Source organism: Melanerpes formicivorus, unplaced genomic scaffold (genome assembly GCF_026170545.1).
Source record: "Melanerpes formicivorus ecotype bairdi unplaced genomic scaffold, bMelFor1.0.p_v2 SCAF_28, whole genome shotgun sequence".
In the NCBI taxonomy this organism is placed as follows: Eukaryota; Metazoa; Chordata; class Aves; order Piciformes; family Picidae; genus Melanerpes; species Melanerpes formicivorus.
This window is the reverse complement of record NW_027142380.1, coordinates 8,131,167-8,152,000: the sequence shown is the minus strand read 5'-3', so window position 1 is coordinate 8,152,000 and position 20,834 is coordinate 8,131,167. Positions and strand designations below refer to the sequence as shown.

At 44.5% G+C, this 20,834-nt stretch overlaps 1 protein-coding gene across 1 annotated transcript in view; it reads left to right on the top strand.

Annotated features, from left to right (window-relative positions):
• The first annotated feature begins 3,022 nt into the window (after nucleotides 1-3,022).
• PDZRN3 (PDZ domain containing ring finger 3) overlaps nucleotides 3,023-20,834 on the top strand; it is a 151,584-nt gene continuing 133,772 nt past the window's right edge. Inside the window, exons 1-3 of the mRNA XM_068154376.1 lie at nucleotides 3,023-3,951; nucleotides 9,868-9,954; nucleotides 11,092-11,199. Of these exons, the coding sequence (XP_068010477.1) occupies nucleotides 3,235-3,951; nucleotides 9,868-9,954; nucleotides 11,092-11,199 (912 nt within the window). The 5' untranslated portion in view covers nucleotides 3,023-3,234. The remainder of the gene's footprint in view (nucleotides 3,952-9,867; nucleotides 9,955-11,091; nucleotides 11,200-20,834) is intronic.

Here is a 20,834-nt window from a genome sequence, read left to right as displayed (position 1 = left end):
GAACAAAGACACACATGATTGTCTTGGACAAGGATTTGACTCTTTCTCTGGTATTTAAAGTTTCCATTTTTAAAAGGCAAATTGATGTAAAAAAAATTGGTTTCCCTGCACACATCTCATATCAAGTGTAAAATGATGCTACATCTCAACATACAAACTGACACGCCCTTAGCCTTCTTATGACAGGCTAAACTAAATGGCAGAGCCCTAACAGTTCAGTAACGGTCCCACCACAGTACACTACTTCTAATGATGAGAAAACTAAGTGAAACTGACCACCCTTAGCTGTGGCAATGTAATTCCAGCCCTGGTGGCACTGGGCTGGAACCCAAACCTCTTTTCAGTTTCCAACCTCAGCCTTTGAAAATAACATTAAAGGCTCGTGTTGAGAGGCTGATTTTTAAACTTCTTTTCAAGGGAGAACTGAAATGTGTCTCCAGCATGAAAAGCTCCATTTGTGCCTTCTCCTGTGAATAATGGCAGCAGGGAGAGGGGAACTTCAGCCTCCTACCAGCACTCCACACTGTAGTCTCAACGCAAGGCTGCAGTGGCCTTCAAAAATATTGATTTATAAATAAAATATCTATTCCTACATAAATGTCATATTAAAGTATATCACAGAATTCAGCACACCATCTGCCTAGCCATGACTCCAAACTTAAATGTTATCCAAGTTCTTGCCTGTATTTTCCATCCAAATATTTGTATAGTTTCAAGTAGCCAAAGGAAGCTGGTGCTGATGTCATTCTTGTTGAAATCAATAAAAGCTCTGCCTCTGGCTTCAGCAGGAATGGCCTCAAGCATCCTGCAGTGACAACTTTGAAATACTAAACCAAAACTGCTACAGCCACCACTGAAGGAAGTTGTGTGTTTCTAGTTCTATTTGCAACCCTCCTGAGCACACGAGGCACTTTATAAACCCATGTCAAGAAGGTCATAAGATGATGGCCACACTGGGCACTGATTTAGAGCAGTTATCTTAAACCAGCCTGGTCAGAAATAGTTGCACTGATGGATTTCCCCATCAGATGCAGGCTGATGCAGCAGCTGCCAACACAAACACCAACGCTCATGTCACTCATTTGTGCTATGTGCATCCCCTGACCAAGCAATGTGAAGTTTTATTTCAGATCAAATGCCCATGGAAAAGTGCAGATGCCATGATTAGAAACAGCTATCTGAGCTTTTGTGACAAACTGCAGGACATCAGTGTCCTGATAGTGAAGAGCAGAAGATTACAGACAAAGCATGGAGAACCAGCTGAGCTGGCTAGTGGTCTGGGTGGTTGGAGGGAGGAAAGAGATGCAGCATTGCAGCAAGGGAAATGCTAAGAGAGACTGGTGAGAAGAGGAGTCCTGAGGAGGCAGAAATGAGGAAGAAGAGAAAGCCAAGAAAGCCAGGGAAGCACAAGAATCAAGTATGGAAATCACTACTACAGGTCAAATAGAATAACCAGAACTAATATTTATGTATAAATTAAACTTTATCACCACAGCCCTGGACTGCACATGACCTTCAGATGGAGTTAACAGAAAGCCTGCATGCACAGTCCTATATTACATCATGTGCTTATTATTGCTTTCAAAAAGGATCCAACATGTAAAACATTCCTTAGCTAGGTATATGACCCCAAATATGTGATGCACACTTTTTTCAGTCAGGCAATGGATACAGCCAAAAGCAACCTTCAGCTTCATGGAACATTAATAATTAGAATGAAACGAGCACTACAGATGGAATGCATGTTTGGAAAGAGAAAAGCCTTACTACTCAAAACTACTTGCCTGAGACTGAATTGGGTGCACAGTTGTGTGACCACTAGTCAGTTACCTTCTAAAGGTGACTAACAAATAATCACCCCAGCTGCTCAGAAAAATCATTTTACTGTGATATTATAAGCATGTACTAAAGGTTATTTGAAACTGAAGTTGGGCTTCTACTTTGCCATAAAGCAAAACACATTAAAAGAACAATTGAGCTGGTATGTGGCTTGTGCATGTGAGAATTCAGCTCCACTATCCACAATGAACAAAGTTGTTCTCTTTTATTACTTTTTTTCAGTACTTGAATATCTGCCTTGTAAGAGAAATTGTTTTTGCCTAATGCTACGTCTGGTACTTCAGGTGTGGTCTGGCTAGCTTTTTATAGCATGTTCTGGAGTGCTTTTAAATCATCTCCAGGCAGAAATAGGTATCAGAAGTGGTACTCCTCCTGATGTCCCTCACTGACATCCAAGTGGCATCAAGGGGATAATAACAAGCTATACAGACAAAGGAAAAAACACATCCCTTCTCCGTAAGGACAGGATCAGCAATGGCAGACTACTCCGGTCGCCCTTCGCTTCCTTGGTGCTTTACGGATGTCTCACTAAAGAACTGCACAGCCAGTCCCATTTTTAAGCAGCTCGCCGAGCGCCTAAACCATGTATGGCAGCTCTACGCAGCATCCTTCCCGAAGTATACGACTTCTGTGTGTACCCTGCCAACGTGCCCAAAGTCTTGGAGTAAGCCGTCCCGTTTGTTACCAACTGTGCGTGAAACGCGACGACAGTTTATCCTCCTCTTTGTCACACCTCACTGCGACCTTGTCCTCCTCCTCTCTCTCCTCACACCCTCATCCCCCACCCCCGCTTCCCCTCACATCCTGCCTGTCCCCTGCCGGGCAGCCCTTCCCCTCCCCACAGCCAGCCATTCCCTCAGGCACACCTCGCTCGCCGTCCCGGCTCCCCGAACTTCACCCCCGGGCCCCCGGCTACCTGCCACTGCTAGAAGAGAGCGGGGGACAAGCTGGAACCCACTCCTTCCCTACCCAAAACAAAGCCACCCTTGTCCCGGCCGTGCCGCAGACCAGCGGGAGGACCCCCGGGACGTCCCGGGTGGGCTGGGCTGAGGCGGGGCCGAGGAGGGGCTGGGGCGGGGCGGACGGCGGTGCTGTGCGCAGGCGGCCCCGGGGAGAGCAGCCCGCGGCGGCGGCGGCGGCGGGAGCGGAGCGCTGGGGCCGGCGGCGGGAGCGGGGCCGGGTGCTCCCGGGGAGCGGAGGGGACAGGGCAGCCGTGGCAGCTCCCCGGCGGGCTGGGCTGGGGGCCGGAGCCCCTTCCCGAGTAGCTGGTTGATACTTACTTATTAGTGCTTTCTGCCTGTCCCATCTCAGCACTTTGGCTATTTCGGCTGGTTTTGGTGGTGTTGGGGTGTTTTTTCTCTTTTTTCGTTTGCTTTTGGCCAAGCGGAAAGGAGGATGGGGTTCGAGCTGGATCGCTTCAACGGGGACGTGGATCCCGACTTCAAATGCAATCTGTGCAACAAAGTTCTGGAGGATCCGCTGACCACCCCCTGCGGTCACGTCTTCTGCGCCGGCTGCGTGCTGCCCTGGGTGGTGCAGCAGGGCAGCTGCCCCGTCAACTGCCAGCGCATCTCCACCAAGGAGCTCAACCACGTCCTGCCCCTCAAGAGCCTTATTCTCAAGCTGGACATCAAGTGCGACAACCACGCTCGGGGCTGCGAGGCGGTAGTGCCTCTGCAGCACCTGGGCGAGCACGCCGAGACCTGCGACTTCTCCCCGGCCAAGTGCCGCAACCGCGGCTGTCGCCAGGTTCTCAACCTCCGCGACGTGGAAGCGCACATGCGGGAGCGCTGCGAGGCGCGGCCCGCCGGCCTCTGCGAGCAGGGCTGCGGCTTGATGCTGACCCACGGCGAGCGGCGGGCCGGCGGGCACGGCTGTCTGCGCGCCCTCCGTGCCCACGGCGCCGCGCTGCAGGCGCGGGCGACTGCGCTGGAGAAGGCGCTGAAGAAGGAGGCGCTGCGCGCAGGCAAGCGGGAGCAGTCGCTGCTGTCGCGACTGGCCGCGGCGCAGCTGGAGCTGCAGGTGACGGCGCTGCGATACCAGAAGCGCTTCACGCAGTACAGCGCCCGCCTCGACGCCCTGGCCCGTGCCCGCGCCGCCTCCCCCGGCAAGGTAAGGCGAGAGGAGCGGGCAGGGCCCGGCGGTGGCGGGCCCGCTCGGGAGAAGTTTCCCCGCTGCGTCCCCCGCGCTCCTCGGATGCCTCTCAGCAGTGGGGTCGGGCGGGAAGGGCTCGGAGGGACGGCCGAACCCCACGGGAGCCAGAGGCACGTTCTCGCCGGTGTCTCGGAGCCGGGCCGTGGGCGCTGGCCGTGAGCAGGGGTTCTCCTGAGTAGCCCGTCTCGTCCCCACACCCATGGAGTTTTGGCTTTTAATAGCTGTCATGTGCCGGTTTCCGTACTTACTGGTTTTTCTAAAGTGACCATCATTGGTGTCTGGACCGCATATGGCCACTCAGGCATCAAAATACCAAGGGCACGGTATTACTTTTTTTCTGTTTTAGTTCCCTCGCTAAAGAAAAACTCAAACAGCAAAGCTGGAATTTTCAGGGCTGGAAATGGTATTAAACCATCCGAAATCAACTCCCAGGAGTAACACAAAGCAGAATGAGTTGGAAGAGGCTGTTGTGACCCAATGTTTTCCAGACCCTTAGCTCACCTAGCATCGCAAAATATGGCTTCCTACAAATTGCAGTTTTTACGATCAACTATTGCACAATTCAGACACCTTGTCGACTATTTCATGATCTGAAGCCATCACCTTTGTAACATCCATGTCCAAATACAAGATGCCTGATGTGTACTTGTATTTATTTTCCAGAGTCAGACGGGGTTCTTTAAAAGCCCAGTTCAGGAGGAGAAAGAGTTTCTTGACTTCAGCCCCTCACAATCAGACCATTTCTAAAATGACCAGAATCAAAAGCCAGAGCCACAACAATCCCCAAGTTTTAATTGGAATGAGGCTCCCCAGTGAGGGAAGCCCTAGAAGCCAATTATCTCTTAAATGAAGACATTCAAAGTCCTCCCAGTGACCTGGAATGTGTGACCACAGACACAGCAGTATTAAACTGTTCAAAATTGTCACACAGCTATATCCACACCTTTGGTAATGCTGAGGCTGTAAAAGCTGTGTAAAGGGAATAAAACATCATGTCACAGCCTTATTTTTTTTCCCCTTTTGGAGATTCAAGCTCACCACTAAATGCACTGTTGTAACTTCTGGCAGTGCTGGGTGTGGTGCTGGTTAAAATCCTCATAAAACTATTCAGTTAAGATTTCTCATTCATGGCAAGATCCAGGACAGTTCAGTCTCCTCTTCCTGCAGCCCCCTGAACTTAGTCAGTGGCCTGCTGCAAGGCTTTCTGCTCTCACAGCTGGCGCTGCTCCCTCTCACATTGCTGGTAGGGGAAGTCCTCCATACAGCCCTGCTGTTGGAAATCATCTCTCTGACCACATACCTCCTCATCCCTGACCTGATCCTAACAGCACACCTTTATTCTCACACAGCCCTTCCTTCATTTCTTTGTGCCTGGTGTTGATAATGTTGGGTTTGTATTATTTAGCTCTGTAAAGCCCAGTGAGCTGCTGGGAGGAGGAAAAGTGCTACTTGGAGTAGTTGTAAATGTGCAGGGTCCAGAGTTTCCAGCAATACTTTTTATCAAATTTATGGATGCAGCTGCCTGAGACTGTGCCCGTTTTCAGCCCTGTTACAAAAGGCTGTTTTACAGTCCTCTGAAGCAGCCCCTAATCTGAAGCAAGCTGGAAGGTGTCATGTCACCACAGACTCGTGGTCTAGCGGTCAATCAATTACATGTCTTTCACAGCATTTTGGGCAGCGCTCCAATATTAACAGCTTCAGTCTGCCCAGCTCCCAGAGAAGTACAATCAGGAAACTTGCATCTTTGTGCACTGGAGGGATTTTTAAAAGCCCCATGGTAATCGCCCAGTGCAAAGGATGCTTTACCAATTTGGGGCTGTGGCACGCTTCCAGGTTTTGACTCTGGGGTTATTTTCTAGACACTGGCATAGACTATGCAAGTGCATGGTGCAGATTGTCACACTCAGCTGGGCACAAGGATTAGCTCCCTGCACGCATGGATTACATGTATGACAACGTGGAATAACTGATTTCCATCCCAGAAGCTACTGCATCTTCAAAGCATGCCACACATTTGCTGTCAGTACTTAATTACAATCATTATTCATATTTCATGTGTTTTGTTAAAAGCTCTAAGTGTTCAGTCTGTGTTAAAATACAGGTAAGGCACTGACACTGACAGACTGGGTTCTTAGGTCAGAAGAATGACTGCAAAACTCACTGTAGGATGTTCTGGCTCCTCATTAGGTGAAAGAAAAGGATCTTCTGACTTCCCTGCTTGTTGCTACAGATGTGGAACCAATCTAGAATAAATCAAAAGACATCCTCTAGTCAAAACCCAAGAAATATCCATGTACAGTTCTGTTTAAATGATCAGTTAAAGGAGAAATACGATGTGGAGGGACATTAGGCCGTTCATGAAATACTCAAATTCTGGGTCATTCTTGGCTGGGCCAAGATTTTCAGGCATCTTGGGGACTCAGGTCTGGATTTGCCTTAGTAGAGAGTTTCTTTGTGATACTGGATGAATCACATAGCTTTCCTGTGCTTCCATCTCCCATTTCTGAAGAGACTTTTATAACGCTCCCATAGCTATATTCAAGGACTAGAGAAGGTATATTTTATGCACACACTATTCAGTAAATATCTCACAGTTTTGCAGTCCCTTATACAGATGAATGTGCCTTAAGTGACTTCAGTTGTGTTTTCCATGTGTATTCTTTGCCACTGAAGGAACATACTAGTCCTGCTGCATATTGCCTGGCTGTCTGATCTGTGCTTACACCAAAGGACAGATCTGAAAGTTTATTCAGAGAGCAACTATTTATTCCTTGGTGGGAAGAGGTAAGGCTTGTTGTGGACAAGCTTGAGGAGGGAGTGGTAGGGAAGGTGGTGTGTCTTACTCAAAATTAGTATTTCCTTTGATCAGACATGTCAATCCTGAAACATCAAAGTCTAGATAATCAAGACACCTCATACTATTCAAACAATGCTTAATCCTTGCTGAAACATACCACTGTTCACACCTATTGATAAGCTGATCTGGTCGTTCCTTATGTACACAGCCATCAAAGTCCTTTGGAAAGAAATGAGGGGGAGAAACAGAAGCAGTTCATGGTGCTGGCTGCAACCTGTGGTGGAAGCTCTTCTGTCCCAGTGGCCAAAGGCAGGGATGGACTTGAAGTAAATGCATCAGACATAGAGGAACCAGTTTATGATCTGATGTTTAAAACCTCTGTAGAGGTGGCAACAGAAGTTTCAGTTCTATGGTGAAGCCCTTTAAAACGAGATGATATTTTTTTCTCAGGCTGTCCCCAGGCAGGACGTGCTGGGCTGGTCCTGGCAGCCCTTTTGCCATTAAACAAGGAGCAGAAGTGCCTCCTGTACGGCAGACAGACCTTCTTAGCCACAGCATTACCAAAGAAGTTAGAGTCCTTCAATGTCTAAAGGAAAAGCAGTCTATTAGCTGCACATTACTCAGCTGGGAAGTACAGTAATTTCAAGAATTATGTTTAAGAGTTCTGTTCAGCTGTGGGAATCCAACATGCCAGTAAGCATCAGGTCTGCTCTGAAGCAGATGACAGGGCAGGGCTGGATGCTGGCCACTGCATTTCCACAGTTACCTCACTGCTTAATGATTGTTTTGCTGGAACGCGAGACATGTTAGAGGGGAAAAGAAAGGCAGAGCCCTGGAAAAATCATTGGCTTCCTTATGAAGTGAAGAAGGTTGTGAAAGACAGTGCTAAGACTGGAGATGTGAATCTGCAAAAGTAACCAAGTGTTCCAACAATGTGCTGCTGCCTCCCTGGTGCTGGGGCAGTTGGGGTATGTGGGTTGTGCTCTGCAACACAGCTGCTGCTGAGGAGAAAATGGAGACAGTGCACAAATCCAGCAGAACTGGCTGGAGAGTCGCTTTAAAACCCTGCAGTGTTTTCTTCAGGAGTACCTACAAAAAACTGCATTAGCTGGGGTTTTTTTCCTTAAGTTTTTGATTCATTTGAGCCCACCTGCTTTAATACTTGCTCTGCTGGGTGTAAAATCATCAAATCATAGCTACCAAGGAGACTTTAATGAAAACATTCAACTTTAATTACCAATAGTGTCTTGAGAGCAATGTTGTAATTGTTTCTTGATTGTTCTAATTGATTTGCCTTCTTAGAAAGCATAATAGGGAAGTAAACAGTGCTACTAGCACGTCCTTGTCTTTCAAGTCCTGAACCACCAGTCCCTGAAAGTGGTCTCCCAGGACTGGAAATTTATTCCTTGAAATCCTGTCTGAGGTCTGGTTCTAAAGACTGGCAGGGAAACAGCCTTTACTTAATTTTTCAGACCTCTGGGTACTACTGATGCTGAGTGTAGGCAAACTCAAAGAAAATCAGTCAGCTTTTATTCCTATTTCCCTGCATCAGGTCTGAGTCTATGTACTATTTGATTTGCAGGAAAGATAACAATCAGAAACTGACGTGAAAAGTGTAAAGCAAATGTTCAGGTGGAATATGTTGGTGCAGCTCCCCCCTGGTGGAGCTCTGAGCGTGCGGTCAGTGGAGCTCTGCCAGCTCACGCTGGCAGGGAATTGGGCTTTGTTATCATCCCCAAATCTGCAGGAGCAATTCAGTAATCCAGGATTACTTTGACATTTTTTATGAGTTTAATAGACGTTAATATTTGATCAACAACTTCAAATTGACATGTTTGAAGGAAATGCACAAGCTAAAGCCATCTGCATTGAATTACACTGTAACTGTCGTAATTTCTGTCATTAATTGGTTATGAAAACCAGACTTGTAAGATAACTTCCTCAAACGTTTTTGTGTTCATAACTTTTTCACCCTTGGGGGGGGGGAGGAAAAGATCTTAGAGGTAGCAAGGTTCACATGTATCTGTAACCACACAATATACTCATCCTATTCTGATTTCTGAAACAAAAATTGTTATTGACAGCTTTCTGTGTTTGCAGTTGTCTAGTCTTGTAGTGTTGTGCTCTAAATAACAACCACTTGACTGAGAGTGATGTTAGTACATTGTGAGGATTTAGTTGTCATTAACAGTCTTAGTGAAAGTTCATAGACCTAAGTAATCACCACTGCAATAAAAGACATTTTGTGTGAGTTTGTGGCTGTGGTTAGGAGCAAGCTGGGGTAAGAGGACAGGATAACAGCTCATATTTATACAGTCCCCATCCAGTCAATCTTTGTTGTATATTTAATGTTTAATCAGAGAACTGTTCTGTAGATTTTCCTGGTTTAGGGAATTAATCGTAATGATTTTCAGTGGTGGAATATTGCTGTTAAAATTCCAAGGAATAAAATAATTCATGGCAGGGGCTGTGAGCAGCAATTGGCATCCTAGGACTGTGGAAAATTTGTAGCAGTTTTGTTTAATGCTGTTTTCTAAAACTCACCAGAGAATCTCTGTTGTGGAACACTAAGTGTTTGATGCTGTTCAAAACAATGTCATGTAGTTAGCAGTAGAGAGAAGCAAGATGGAAATACAGTGCTGAGATTCAGTCACCCCCAAGCTCTGGAAAAGCCAAGAATTTGACTACTGGAAACATGGAGTGTCTTCCATAACACATCACACATGACTAGGTCAAGTAGTTGCAGGATCCAGTATTACATATAAATATCTTCTGTTGCTGTTAAGTGTCTTGCTGTAGATCTCAATAAAAATTAGACATAAATCTTACAGGGTGGGTCTCACAGGGAAGTACTGCTGGAGGATGGTGGGGTGGCTGGAGTGCTGCGGCTGGGAGCTGCTGACTCTCCTCCTGCAAAGTTGTTCTAAATGTTTTTCTCTAAACTACATGGGGGGGGGGGGGGGGGGGGGGGGGGGGGGGCAATAAGACATCAACTCAACAAACCTGTATAGAAATATTAGCTATCCTGTTTACCAGTGCATACAAAGGCTTTGAACGTGCTCATCTGCTCTTTGTAGGGTGAAGAAACTAAAGCCCTGACTCTCATCCTTCATCGTGACTCTGGCTCTCTTGGATTTAATATCATTGGTGGCCGACCATGCATGGTATGTTAATTGTTAAAATATGTTTGCCCTTTCCAGTTGGGAAAAGCATGTAGGTCAACACTTAAGAGGAAAAAATGCTGCTGACAAGCATTTGGTTCTCTTGGGATTCTTTCAGAGCAGACCCTGCATTCAGTTTTCTATCAGATGTCTATTAACTGCACCATCTTTTCTCTCACCACATGTTTGTTCTTGCACATTGTCACAGCTAGCAGCACTAAGGGTGCAGTGTCACTCCCAAAATGGTGCTGTTTCTTTCTCAGGCCATACTGCTTTGAAGACATTGCAGGGGTTCAGGGCCCACAGTTTTAGCCCCTTACAGTTCATTAAGGAAACATTATTTACTCTCCTTTCCACCGGAGATTGAGCAGCTCTGCATGCAGGTGAGGGGACGTAACTTAAGCAACCTACTTTTGAATTCTATGATTTCAGCAGATGTTTCCTGCACCATACACTCACTAAGCTGTTTTTTTTTCTCTCTGCATGCTTGTTGGTTGAAGCTGCTGCATATGATTTTAATTAGATCAAGGAGTGGATTATACCTTGTCCTAGCAATTTAGAAAGTATTCTTGGCTGCTCAGAAATCTGACATTAATCATGATTTATTCCTACCAAACTCACTTGAAAGTTATTCTTTCTTTATAGTTAGAGGTTTTCAATTATCTGAGATGTTATTCTGTGCTGGTAGAAGCTGGTGACACAATACACAGGAGTATGAAAATACCTTGTTAGGTGGAAGTTATTTTTCATGGCTTCATTTCTAGGCCTCCAGAGGAAGAGCTGTGCAAGTAAAAATAAAAATGCACTGTTGTCTTATGTTTGATGTGCAAGCAGGCTGCTGGCTCACTGGGTTTCACATTAAGAATAATTGTAATGACAATTACTACTGAGCTGGCCTAAATCAGAGGAAAATTATTATCATGCAGCTATTGTACCTAATGGAACTCCAGTCCTGGTTCTTCAATCATTCAGAATGGGAGTATCAGATGTGCTCATCAGCACCAACTAATTCCATATTAAGACGTAGATAAGAGTATATCTTTCCAATTACACGTACAGTTGTGACATGGACAAGTTTTAGCTGAGGACAAATTAGTTAGTTCAAGGTACAATAGTCTCTTTTTCTTTTCACCCTTAAAGGACAACCAAGATGGTTCATCTAGTGAAGGAATTTTTGTATCAAAAATAGTGGACACGGGCCCGGCTGCTAAGGAAGGAGGGCTACAAATTCATGACAGGATTATTGAGGTATGTAAGACACTATCCAGTCTCTTTTAATAGTGCAAGTTCCACCTCAGCTCTTCAAATGGCATGATGTTTAGAGTGGGTTTAGGAGAAATGTGCCATGGTAAACACTGTCTCGAAGACACGGCTGTTAAACTATGCTTGACTTGATGCAGGGCTGACCTTCACAGCTTTAGGTAGAGTTCTTACCTAAATATAGAAACCAGATTATGGATGGTATGTGCATGTCCTGACTTCCTGAGGAGCTAGCATCTATCTGGTATGCCAGAGATATTTCTTTTTAAAGCTATTGGAAACTTTAAAGTTACTTAGTTAAAACCATATGTGAGATACCTGCGGTTTAAACCATGATTTTATTTTTTTCTTTATATTAAAGACCAAATTTTGAGCAGTTAGGAAACGTTCTGCCCTGTGATTTCTGTATGGTTTATTATAAACATGTCTAAGGGGCTCCCTTCATGTTGTTTGTAAGTTCTTACATTACTGGGGCAGCAGGCTGAAGTTCTTCCCGTTTTGCCAGAGTCTTGACCTCAATAAAAGCTTCTTCCTGTCAAAGAGATGGTTGCTGGAAATGTTTCTTTCAATTTGGGGTGAGCAAATTTATTCTGGGGAGGGGAGTCTGGGGAAAATACTTGTTTTGATGGAAGAAAATTCAGCTGATGGTGAGTCAGTTCCCATTGTTTAGCATTTTACAGTTAAGTACTCCTCACTGTCTTATTTTTGTAGGCTGGAGAAACTTTGAGAGTCTATTGTTCAAAAAGATAAGTGTGCTGTTTGTTGCCAAGGATATCATGGAGCAGCCAGTGTCTCTAAGTAATGGAATTCCATTGCTCTTATGTTTTGCAAATGAGCAATAAACAGCTGTTAAGGATTTTCTGTTGGCAGGGGACAATGTGTTTTTGCTATTTTCTGTACAGTTATGGTAAACTGCATTCACAATTTAGTAAGGATATAAAATATTCATTAAGATGCTTCATATGGGAAAGAATGGAGCCACGGTAGCAGAACTATAAAAAGATAAGAAACTGAGCTGTGAAATGATCCAGAGTTGCTTAAAGGATGGATGTGATATAATTGTGAAAAGGCCTGGACAATTTTGAGAGAACCGTGCAGTGGTGCTTGAACTGAGGTTTTCCCATAAGCATCCACTTCCTTGAAGCAGATCTGAAAAGCTGACATCCGTTTCTGAAGTAGTGCACGGTCACATAAACCAAACAACTGTACAAAACCAAAACTCTGGAAAGTCAAATACCTCAAGGTTAGGAAATGCCCCAGTCTGGCTGTGCAGGCCCAGTCAAGGCTCCTGGAGTGCAAGCACCATAATTCAGCCTGCAGTCGCAGTCACACGGTGTTTGTCTGGAAGTCACTCTTGCCGTGGCCCAGGGGACAAGGGCAGCTAACCTCCATGGGCTCTGCAGCATCTGCTCTCTGTGCCAAGAGACCTCTCTGCTTACTGCTTGTTGTTTTCACCTTTCTCACTCCCTCGTTCCTGCTCCATTTCTCCACAAGTTAAGCATTTGGCAGAGTAAGCACAGCCAGGCTCAGCAGTTAAATACCCTTGTGCTGATGCATGCTAAGAACCTGAGAACACCACAGAGGAAGACAGGCTGGGTGAGCTTTCCTGCTGTACTTCTTGGCTGTGCCTTCTCCCTGGGTGGAGTCATGCCTATGAGGGCAGTGTTTGTGTGGGGTCTTTTCCACAGTTTGTTACATTTTCACATAAGAGTAAAACCCAGAAAAAAGACACCAGAGCAATTGGTTGTATTTATAACACACCAAGCGTGGCAGGAACCCATGTGTTGATAGAGGTTGACAGGTGTTGACAACTGTTGTTGTGCTGACCACAAACTCATTTTCATATTCACTCTTCTCACCTGTCAATATATAGAAAATCCTGATGAAAATTTAGCAAGTTTTCCCAGTGGCTGACATTGGGTGCCACCACATCAGCATCTGAGTTTGTGTGAGGAATGTCCTGTTGAAGCAAGTCTCAGAATGGCACCCAGCTAATGCAATTTGATGCTTGTTGTGGAGGATCTTCTTTAGATAAAATTAATTGCCCCCCAGCCCACTACAGACATCCAGTTCACAGAACTAGACTCGAGTGCTCTAATATAGACCTCTCAAAATGTGTAGTGTGGCCATCAGCTCCTGAAAGAGCTCTTTGAGTTTCTGTTCTGTGCAGTCTCTCCTTGATGAGCTGTATCTCGCACTAGTCTGGGTTAAGGGAAAGAAGGGAATACCTCCTGCATCAAGGCACCTAAGTGAGATTTATCAGACTAATACCCTACGTACATTATCCTATGTCATTTAAGTACCATGTGTGTGATCTACGTGAAAATGAGGTCATGTCCAGTGATAGCATCCTTCTAGAGGCTATTTTTAAAATAAGCTTCACACTGCCCAAGTTTGAATTTGGCAGCTTGACCGAAAAATCATTTACAGCTTTAGCTGTAGCTGACAGGACACAGCTGGAAGACATAGATGGAACTCAGCATAGAAAGTGGAGCATCTTAGTGGGTCGCATTTGCTCTGAAAAGCATAAAAGATGGTAACTTAACTGTTTAGAACTGAATTTAGCTTCTCTTGAACTTGACTTACTCATTCAGTATTCAGGTTTTGTTTATCACCAGTATGATCTTAAATAGATTCTTTCACAAAGAACTCTTGCTCCAGCATAAGCTGCTGAGCACATCATCCCCAAAATTAATTCCAGCATCCATCACAGAGTTTACAATGAAGTAAACCATAAAATATTTGATTTCCTTTTTGGATAGTGTTCCTTTACTGTGAATCTGCTGGTGGGTTTGTTCTGGAGAACATTTATAAGAGTTTCATTTTTCAATTTAAGAACTGTCAAAACATTTCTAATTACCAAGCAGGGATTAGGCAGTGTAAAATACAGGCACATAGAGAGTACTGTTTAGAGCTGATAGCAAATGCAGGGTGATATTGATAGCTGCTTGCAAATTCTCTCCCCTGACAAATTAACTCAGAGATAATCTTTCAATTATGCCAGAGATAATTTTAAAGCATATTTTCCTTACGTGATTCTTACTTGGGCTTTCCTGTTCTACAGCTTTTGGAAGGTTAAATGCAAAGACGTTAATCAAGTTCAGGAACTGTTTTGAACCCTCTGTAAAAGCAGGTTTCTGGCCCTTTGTACATCACTGACATGAGTAATGCCTGAAGAACTGCAAAACATGTTTCTATTGCTAAGTTACCTACATCCAGATGAATGTTGCATGGTCTGTGCTACTCAGTCTTCAGAGCAACACATAACAAATAAAGAGAAATACCCTTTTGCCCCTGTATTTTGTTTTACAGAACCTATTAAATAATTACGTCTAGTGCTAACATAGGACTGTGAAGACTACATTATGGCTATCACCTGCTTAATAAACTCCCCTCATTTTTTATATAATGTTATATGCATATGAATAGCTTGAAGTAAAGAGGGAAATAATTCCTGGAAGTTCATGTCAGAGTAGGGCTGAAGGCTTGGATCTGGGTCTGCAGCTGCTCCAAATAAACCAATGCTTCTTCCCTAGATCTGTTTTCAGATCTGTCATAGTTACTTCAGAAGTGAGGAAGTAATGATACTGCGAGGGTTTCTGATTTGACATGCACATTTTTCATGCAGTTCTGTAGGCACACAGTCAAAGCAAGCAGCTGATTTAATGCAGCTCTACTGTTTACCCAGTTATTGTTAAGATGTTTCAGAGCAAATTGCCATGTTAAAAACATGCTGAAGCTATTGATTTCACTGCAAAGGAATTACAGTTCTCATCGATTTCATTTTGGTCAGGGTAACAAAATGGTCCTAATTTCCTCTCCTAGCAGAAGTTGGTTCAAGTCCCAGCCATGAATGCCTCCTCTACACAGCTGCTTGGCATTTCTTAAGACAAAATTGGATTTTCAGAGGTTTTATTTTTAAGCACATCGGCTCTGAAAGATTATACATCAAATATGGCATTCTCTTCTCACTAACTAGCAAACTTGTTTGTTTAGCTTTGGGACTGGTTAGAAAGAAGGAGGCTTTTGAAATTCTAAATGCTTGCCACCTTAAAAAATTCTGAGCACAATCAGGGTACTGTTTAGGTAGTGTAAACTGTCACAGCTCCACTGAAACCTCCAGGATTTATGCCACCTGGGACTTGCCCAGTGTTTTCATGCTGCTCACAGGAAGGATCATTAGTTTAGGAGTTGAGAACACATCTTAGTGCATTTGATGGATTTTCCCCAAAGCATACTCATTTAGTACAAATTATAGGCTGCTTTTCTGTTAGGTGGGTGTCTTCACAGGTTACACAGAAGAAAAAGAAAACTTTATAGTAAATCTTCTCCCACGTACATACACAAGAAATTGCAATTTGTCATGGGTTCCCTGTTCACCCTGCAGTAAGTGTGCTGCTGTGGCAGAGCCCTTTCTGCTCTCATCAGGTGGGCAGGAGGCTCTCAGCAACATTGTTTCAATAGCTGTGTTAACAAGCTAGCCTCTGAAACCTCAAATCGGCACAGAGAAGGACATCAGCCAGGCAGGGACTGCAAGAAGGGATGCTCTGGCAGGCACAAGGCATACCTGCCCCTGTTAGTACCACATACATGCTAAGAAAGATCTGCTGCTGAGGTAAGGATGGCTTTAGAACCGGGTGAATGAATAAATGAAGAAACATTTCATGTGGGCTGCTGGTGCGTGATGGGGTCTGGTTTTTCCACAAGACTGAGTCTCCAGGCTGAAAGGGTTCAGTGTTTGCCAACCTGGCTTTCTTGTCAGTGCACAGCTGTCCCTCCCCTGAGTTCCCCATTCCACTTATCACCGCTTCCAGACAGCTCACAGGAGACTTGCACAAACAACCAGTAAATAAAATGATTAACTGAACACAGCCTCCAATTTCTCATTTGCTGGTGAGCACTGTTTAAAAATCATTCCAGCTTTAGTAGGATAAACCTAAGCCCATAGCTACTGGCAGGAAACTTGAGCAAGCACTAGCTGAGCTCCATCAAGCATATAGGTGAAAGAGAATTTTTTCATTGTCATGAATGGAAGAGTTCAGCTCATCAAACAAGATTTACTGTGCAGCTACATACTTTTAGGAATTAATTTTCTAGAGTAAAACGTTTTCAGACAGTGCCTTAAAATGGGCTGCTCAAGTTCCTGCCAGGACACGCAGGCACATTGGAGTATTTGTGGAGAGGGAACACAACAAGGCAGTGAGTGCAGCTACAGCAGAGTCAGCTTTTTTAGACTTTGTGCTCCTAGAGAGCTTTCCAAGTCCTTTCTCCATATCTGTCAATGGTATCTTACAAAGCAGCACCGTGCCTGTGCTAAAACATCGATCCCGCTGCTTGGTCCAAAGGGAATAATAACAAACTTAAGAGGAAAACATAAATGAAAACAGGCAGCCTTGGTTCTCACGGCGTTTTTTCCTCTCAAATTTATTTGCCTGATTCCATACCAGTGCTACAGACTAGGCTGTGGCAGGGAAGTAGGGAAGCAGAAGGATGAGCCAGACAGCAAGAAGAGAATAAACCAAAGAGGTAAACCATAATTTTTACACTAAATACTGTACTAATCACAGAATGTTAGGGGTTGGAAGGGACTCCCAGAGATCGAGTCAAGCCCTCCTGCCAAAGCAGGATCACCTAGAACAGATCACACAGCAACACATCCAGGTGGGTTTTGAAAGCCTCCAGAGGAGACGACTGCACAACCTCTCTCAGGCAGCCTGTTCTAGTACTGTCACCCTCACTATAAAGAGGAGACTCCTTGTGTTGAGGTGGAACCTCCTGTGTTCTAGCTTGTACTTGTTGTTCCTTGTCCTATCACTGGGCACCACTGAAAAGAGCCTGGGACCTTCACCTTGACACCCACTCCTCAGATATTTATAGTCCCATCTCAGCCTTCTCTTCTCCAGGCTAAACAGCTCCAGGTCTCTCAGTCTTTCTTCATGGGAGAGATCTTGAAGCCCCTAAATCATCCTATACCTCTCCATTGGACTCTCTCCAGCAGATCCCTGTCTCTCTTGAACTAGGAAGGCCAAAACTGGACACAGTATTCCAGCGTATAGGGGAATGAGAACCTCCCCAGACCTGCTGGACACTTTCCTTGATGTACTCCAGGATGCCATTTGCACTCTTAGTGGTAAGGGCACATTGCTGTCCCATTGATAACTTGCTGTCCACTAGGACTCAAAGGTCTTTCTCCACAGGCCCTTCATGTGTACAAGAGAGAAACCTAAGTTGGATAAGATGAACATATAAGTGTGGCAAACAAAGGAAGTGTTGTTTCTGGTATTATGGACCTCCAGTCTCTACCTCTTCCTTCACTAGATGGACTGCAGAGCTCCAGCTATAAGTACATTTCATGCTGCAGCTTCTGAAAAGGTCCTGTGTGATTTCACCTCAAATTTCCACATCATCTCATTCTTTCTTCTTTTTATTAGAAGTCCACAGCATGTTGACCCTAAGCATGATGTGGGTATTTTCAATCTGTGGAAGCTAAATGTTGCTCTCAAGGGCATGCTGAATGAAAAGCAGTAATTAAATTATCCCCCCCAAAAAGTTCTCTACACTCAGGAACAGATCCCTGATGTGCAACACTTCTTAAATTAATGGGATTATGTTGTCCAAGTCCCTTCTCCTGCACACAGCCTCTACCCCGCACTTCCCTCTGCTCTTGTTTCCCTGCAAATGACCTGGTGTCAGTCTTCAGCTGATGTGAAACCTGTCCTGTATCACGGGGAAAGGTACTGCAGTTATCTGTGTGAAGAAGCTGCCATCTCATCAGTGCAAATCGAGCTCAATCCAGAGGTAAAGTCCTGCTGGGCTGTCCTGGAGACACTCACGTCCCCTCATGCAGCTCTGTTCTGCTCACACCAATTTTCAGGGCAGAAGGTTTAATTGTAGGATTTTGTCCTTGTTCCCCATCTACTTTTACACAAACTACAAGATCATTTGATACAGGTTATAAACCTAGAGCCTGGTGCTGAAATTGGTCTCTTTCAATGATGAATGTTCTCTGAGCAGCAGAACACCACATTTGCACCTACCTGCCAGCAGTTCCTGGAGCTGCTTGGCTTTCTACAGTATTTGTTGCATCTGCAACTTTGCTGCTGCATTTTGGCACTTCCTTACTTCATCAGCATTTTCTCCTGACATCCCCCTTCTTTCTCCTCTGGGAATAACCTCTATTCCTTCCACACGCTACTTTCTACAGACAGCTGTACCCCATGGAAACACTTTGACAGCCCTAACACAGGGAAATGACTGTGCAGGATGCAAGCCCAGGCTGCTCTGCAGTTGGGGTGAGCTGGAATGGAGCATCCACAGTCCTTGCAGAGAAGTTAAATTATGTTGTTGATGTTTGTGTTGGAATTGCACAGTTAAACAGGAAGTTGCTCTTGAGAAAAAGGAGAACTGATCATGAGGAATGAACTTTCCAGTTCAAATTCTCTTGTATCAAAGTTTTCATGACTATAGGGATGGATAAAGTGGGGGGAAAGTTCTCCTGCTAGGACAGCATTTTACAGTGCTTTAAAAATCAGCAAAAGTCACAGATGATATAGCATATGCCCTGCCCCAAAAGGCTTTTTGTCTTGAGTGTGGTTGTTAGCTTGTCTGGTGGCACAAGGAATAGGACTTGGAAAGGAAGTGAAAACCACTTTGATCATTTCCAGGGCTGTCAAATGTCAGATAAAGCACAGTACTCAGTCAGTGGACTCACATATTGTGTGATCACACAGCTCATGAAATCTCTCATCCATTCTCCCTCAGCTATGTTTATCATTTTCTGGTAAACCAATCCATGCTGATTATCCTGAACAATCAGCTCAGGGTTGATGCCCAGCCTGCCTTTTGCCAGGCTGTTCAGTGCCAAGGCAAACAGAGGCCATTCCCTCCTTCAAATGGCAAGGTGGGAAGATTGTCATGTGCCCAAGGACAAGCCTGATGTGTCACCTCATGGGCTACAGGAGTGGTTATAATGCTGCAGGATCAGCCCATGGCAGTGACACTTGTGACAAGGAGAAAATTAGCCACCTGGGAAATCTAGATTTGGGGTTTATGAGTTATTAACTCTCTCAAAGGAGTGAAAAATAGCCCCTTCAGATTCTCTGTAGCTAATCAGAGAGAAACGTGTCAGACTCCAATAAACCAATACTTACTTTACAAGGAAGCATTTAGAGCACATAACAATGGGACAATTTAATCTTCTTTTCACATGTGGTACAATTCCTTGCATTTTAAATCATCTCCTGTTCAGTTTTCCACATTTGAAGCCAAACCATTATGATTAACTGTTAGATTTTATTTTTAGATTTGGGAATGGGATGAGTCTTTAGAGAGAAAACAGAATGTCCTATCAACTATTTTCACACATTTTGGTTGTCTCATAATTGGGCAATCAGGCACAATCATCCTTAATTTAGTGCATACACAGTGCATTACCATGTCAATTGGACTAAAAGATATGCATAAAGCAAGTACAAATTAAGGGACAAAAGGAGCGAGCTCAGACCACTGCTATTCAAGTTAAATTTGCATAACTTGTGGAAAGAAAAATGGAATTTGTTCAGCAAATGTGAAAAATATTGAATGTGTGACAGTGATCTTCCTGGGTATCCCGAATCCTGATCCTGCAGCTCAAACCTCCTTTATTCTGGTGGCAGTTCTGGTTCTTCAGAACCAGTGTGTGCCATAAGAGCCTCAATTCTGCTTCCTTCACAGCAGTATGTGTCCTGAAACTGAAATGAAATCCTGGACTATGTTCTAGGAAGAAATAACCCCATGTCCAGTATGGGCTGGGGGCTGATCTGCTCAAAGCAGCTCTGGGGAAAAGGACCAAGTGGACCTGGTGGACAGAAGGATGCCCATGATCCAGCAATGTGCTCTTGTGGCCAAGGCAGGAAATGGCTTCCTGGGGAAGCCATAGGAACCATGGTACAGTAGGAAGCCCATAGGAACCATCCATCCCAACCATCCATAGGAACCCCAGTACAGTATTCACAGCCCAATTACATGCCCCATTTAACAGCAGTACAGAATTAATCCTGATTAAACCAAGATTCGATGACATATGAAAAGTCATGACTGGTCTCTTAAGCATAGTAAATGTTATCTGGAAGCACTTGCCTTTATCCTTTATTTTTTGCCACCACCCACATAACTTTGAGGCACCAGTGTGCAACACTGAAAGCCAGTAGCAGCTTTAGTGATGAAGCTTGCCTCAAAAGCCAGTTTCATTTATGCCCAGATTTCCAAAGACATGAGCCACGAGTGCTCCATCCTGTCAAGTATCACAAGGATATGAGGAATTTTGAAATCCCATCCAACTAAAATCATGAAATGTTTCACAGGATCACCAAATGGCCAAGTTTGGAGATGACCTCTAGATATCATTTAGTTTAGCTTCCTTGCTCACAGCAGGGTCAGCTAAAGCCTGTAGCCCAGGGCCACATTTCTTCCTTGAGTGAATAAAAGCACACAGACATTGTGCATATGAATAGTCCTTTTGGGCATGGTGTTCCGCAGGAATTTGAACTGAAAACTAATAAATATGATATGTTTGATTGTTTGGATGAATGTGAGAAAGAAACCAGCAACAGGAAGGGAGAGTGAAAAATGTTTCCTGAATCATT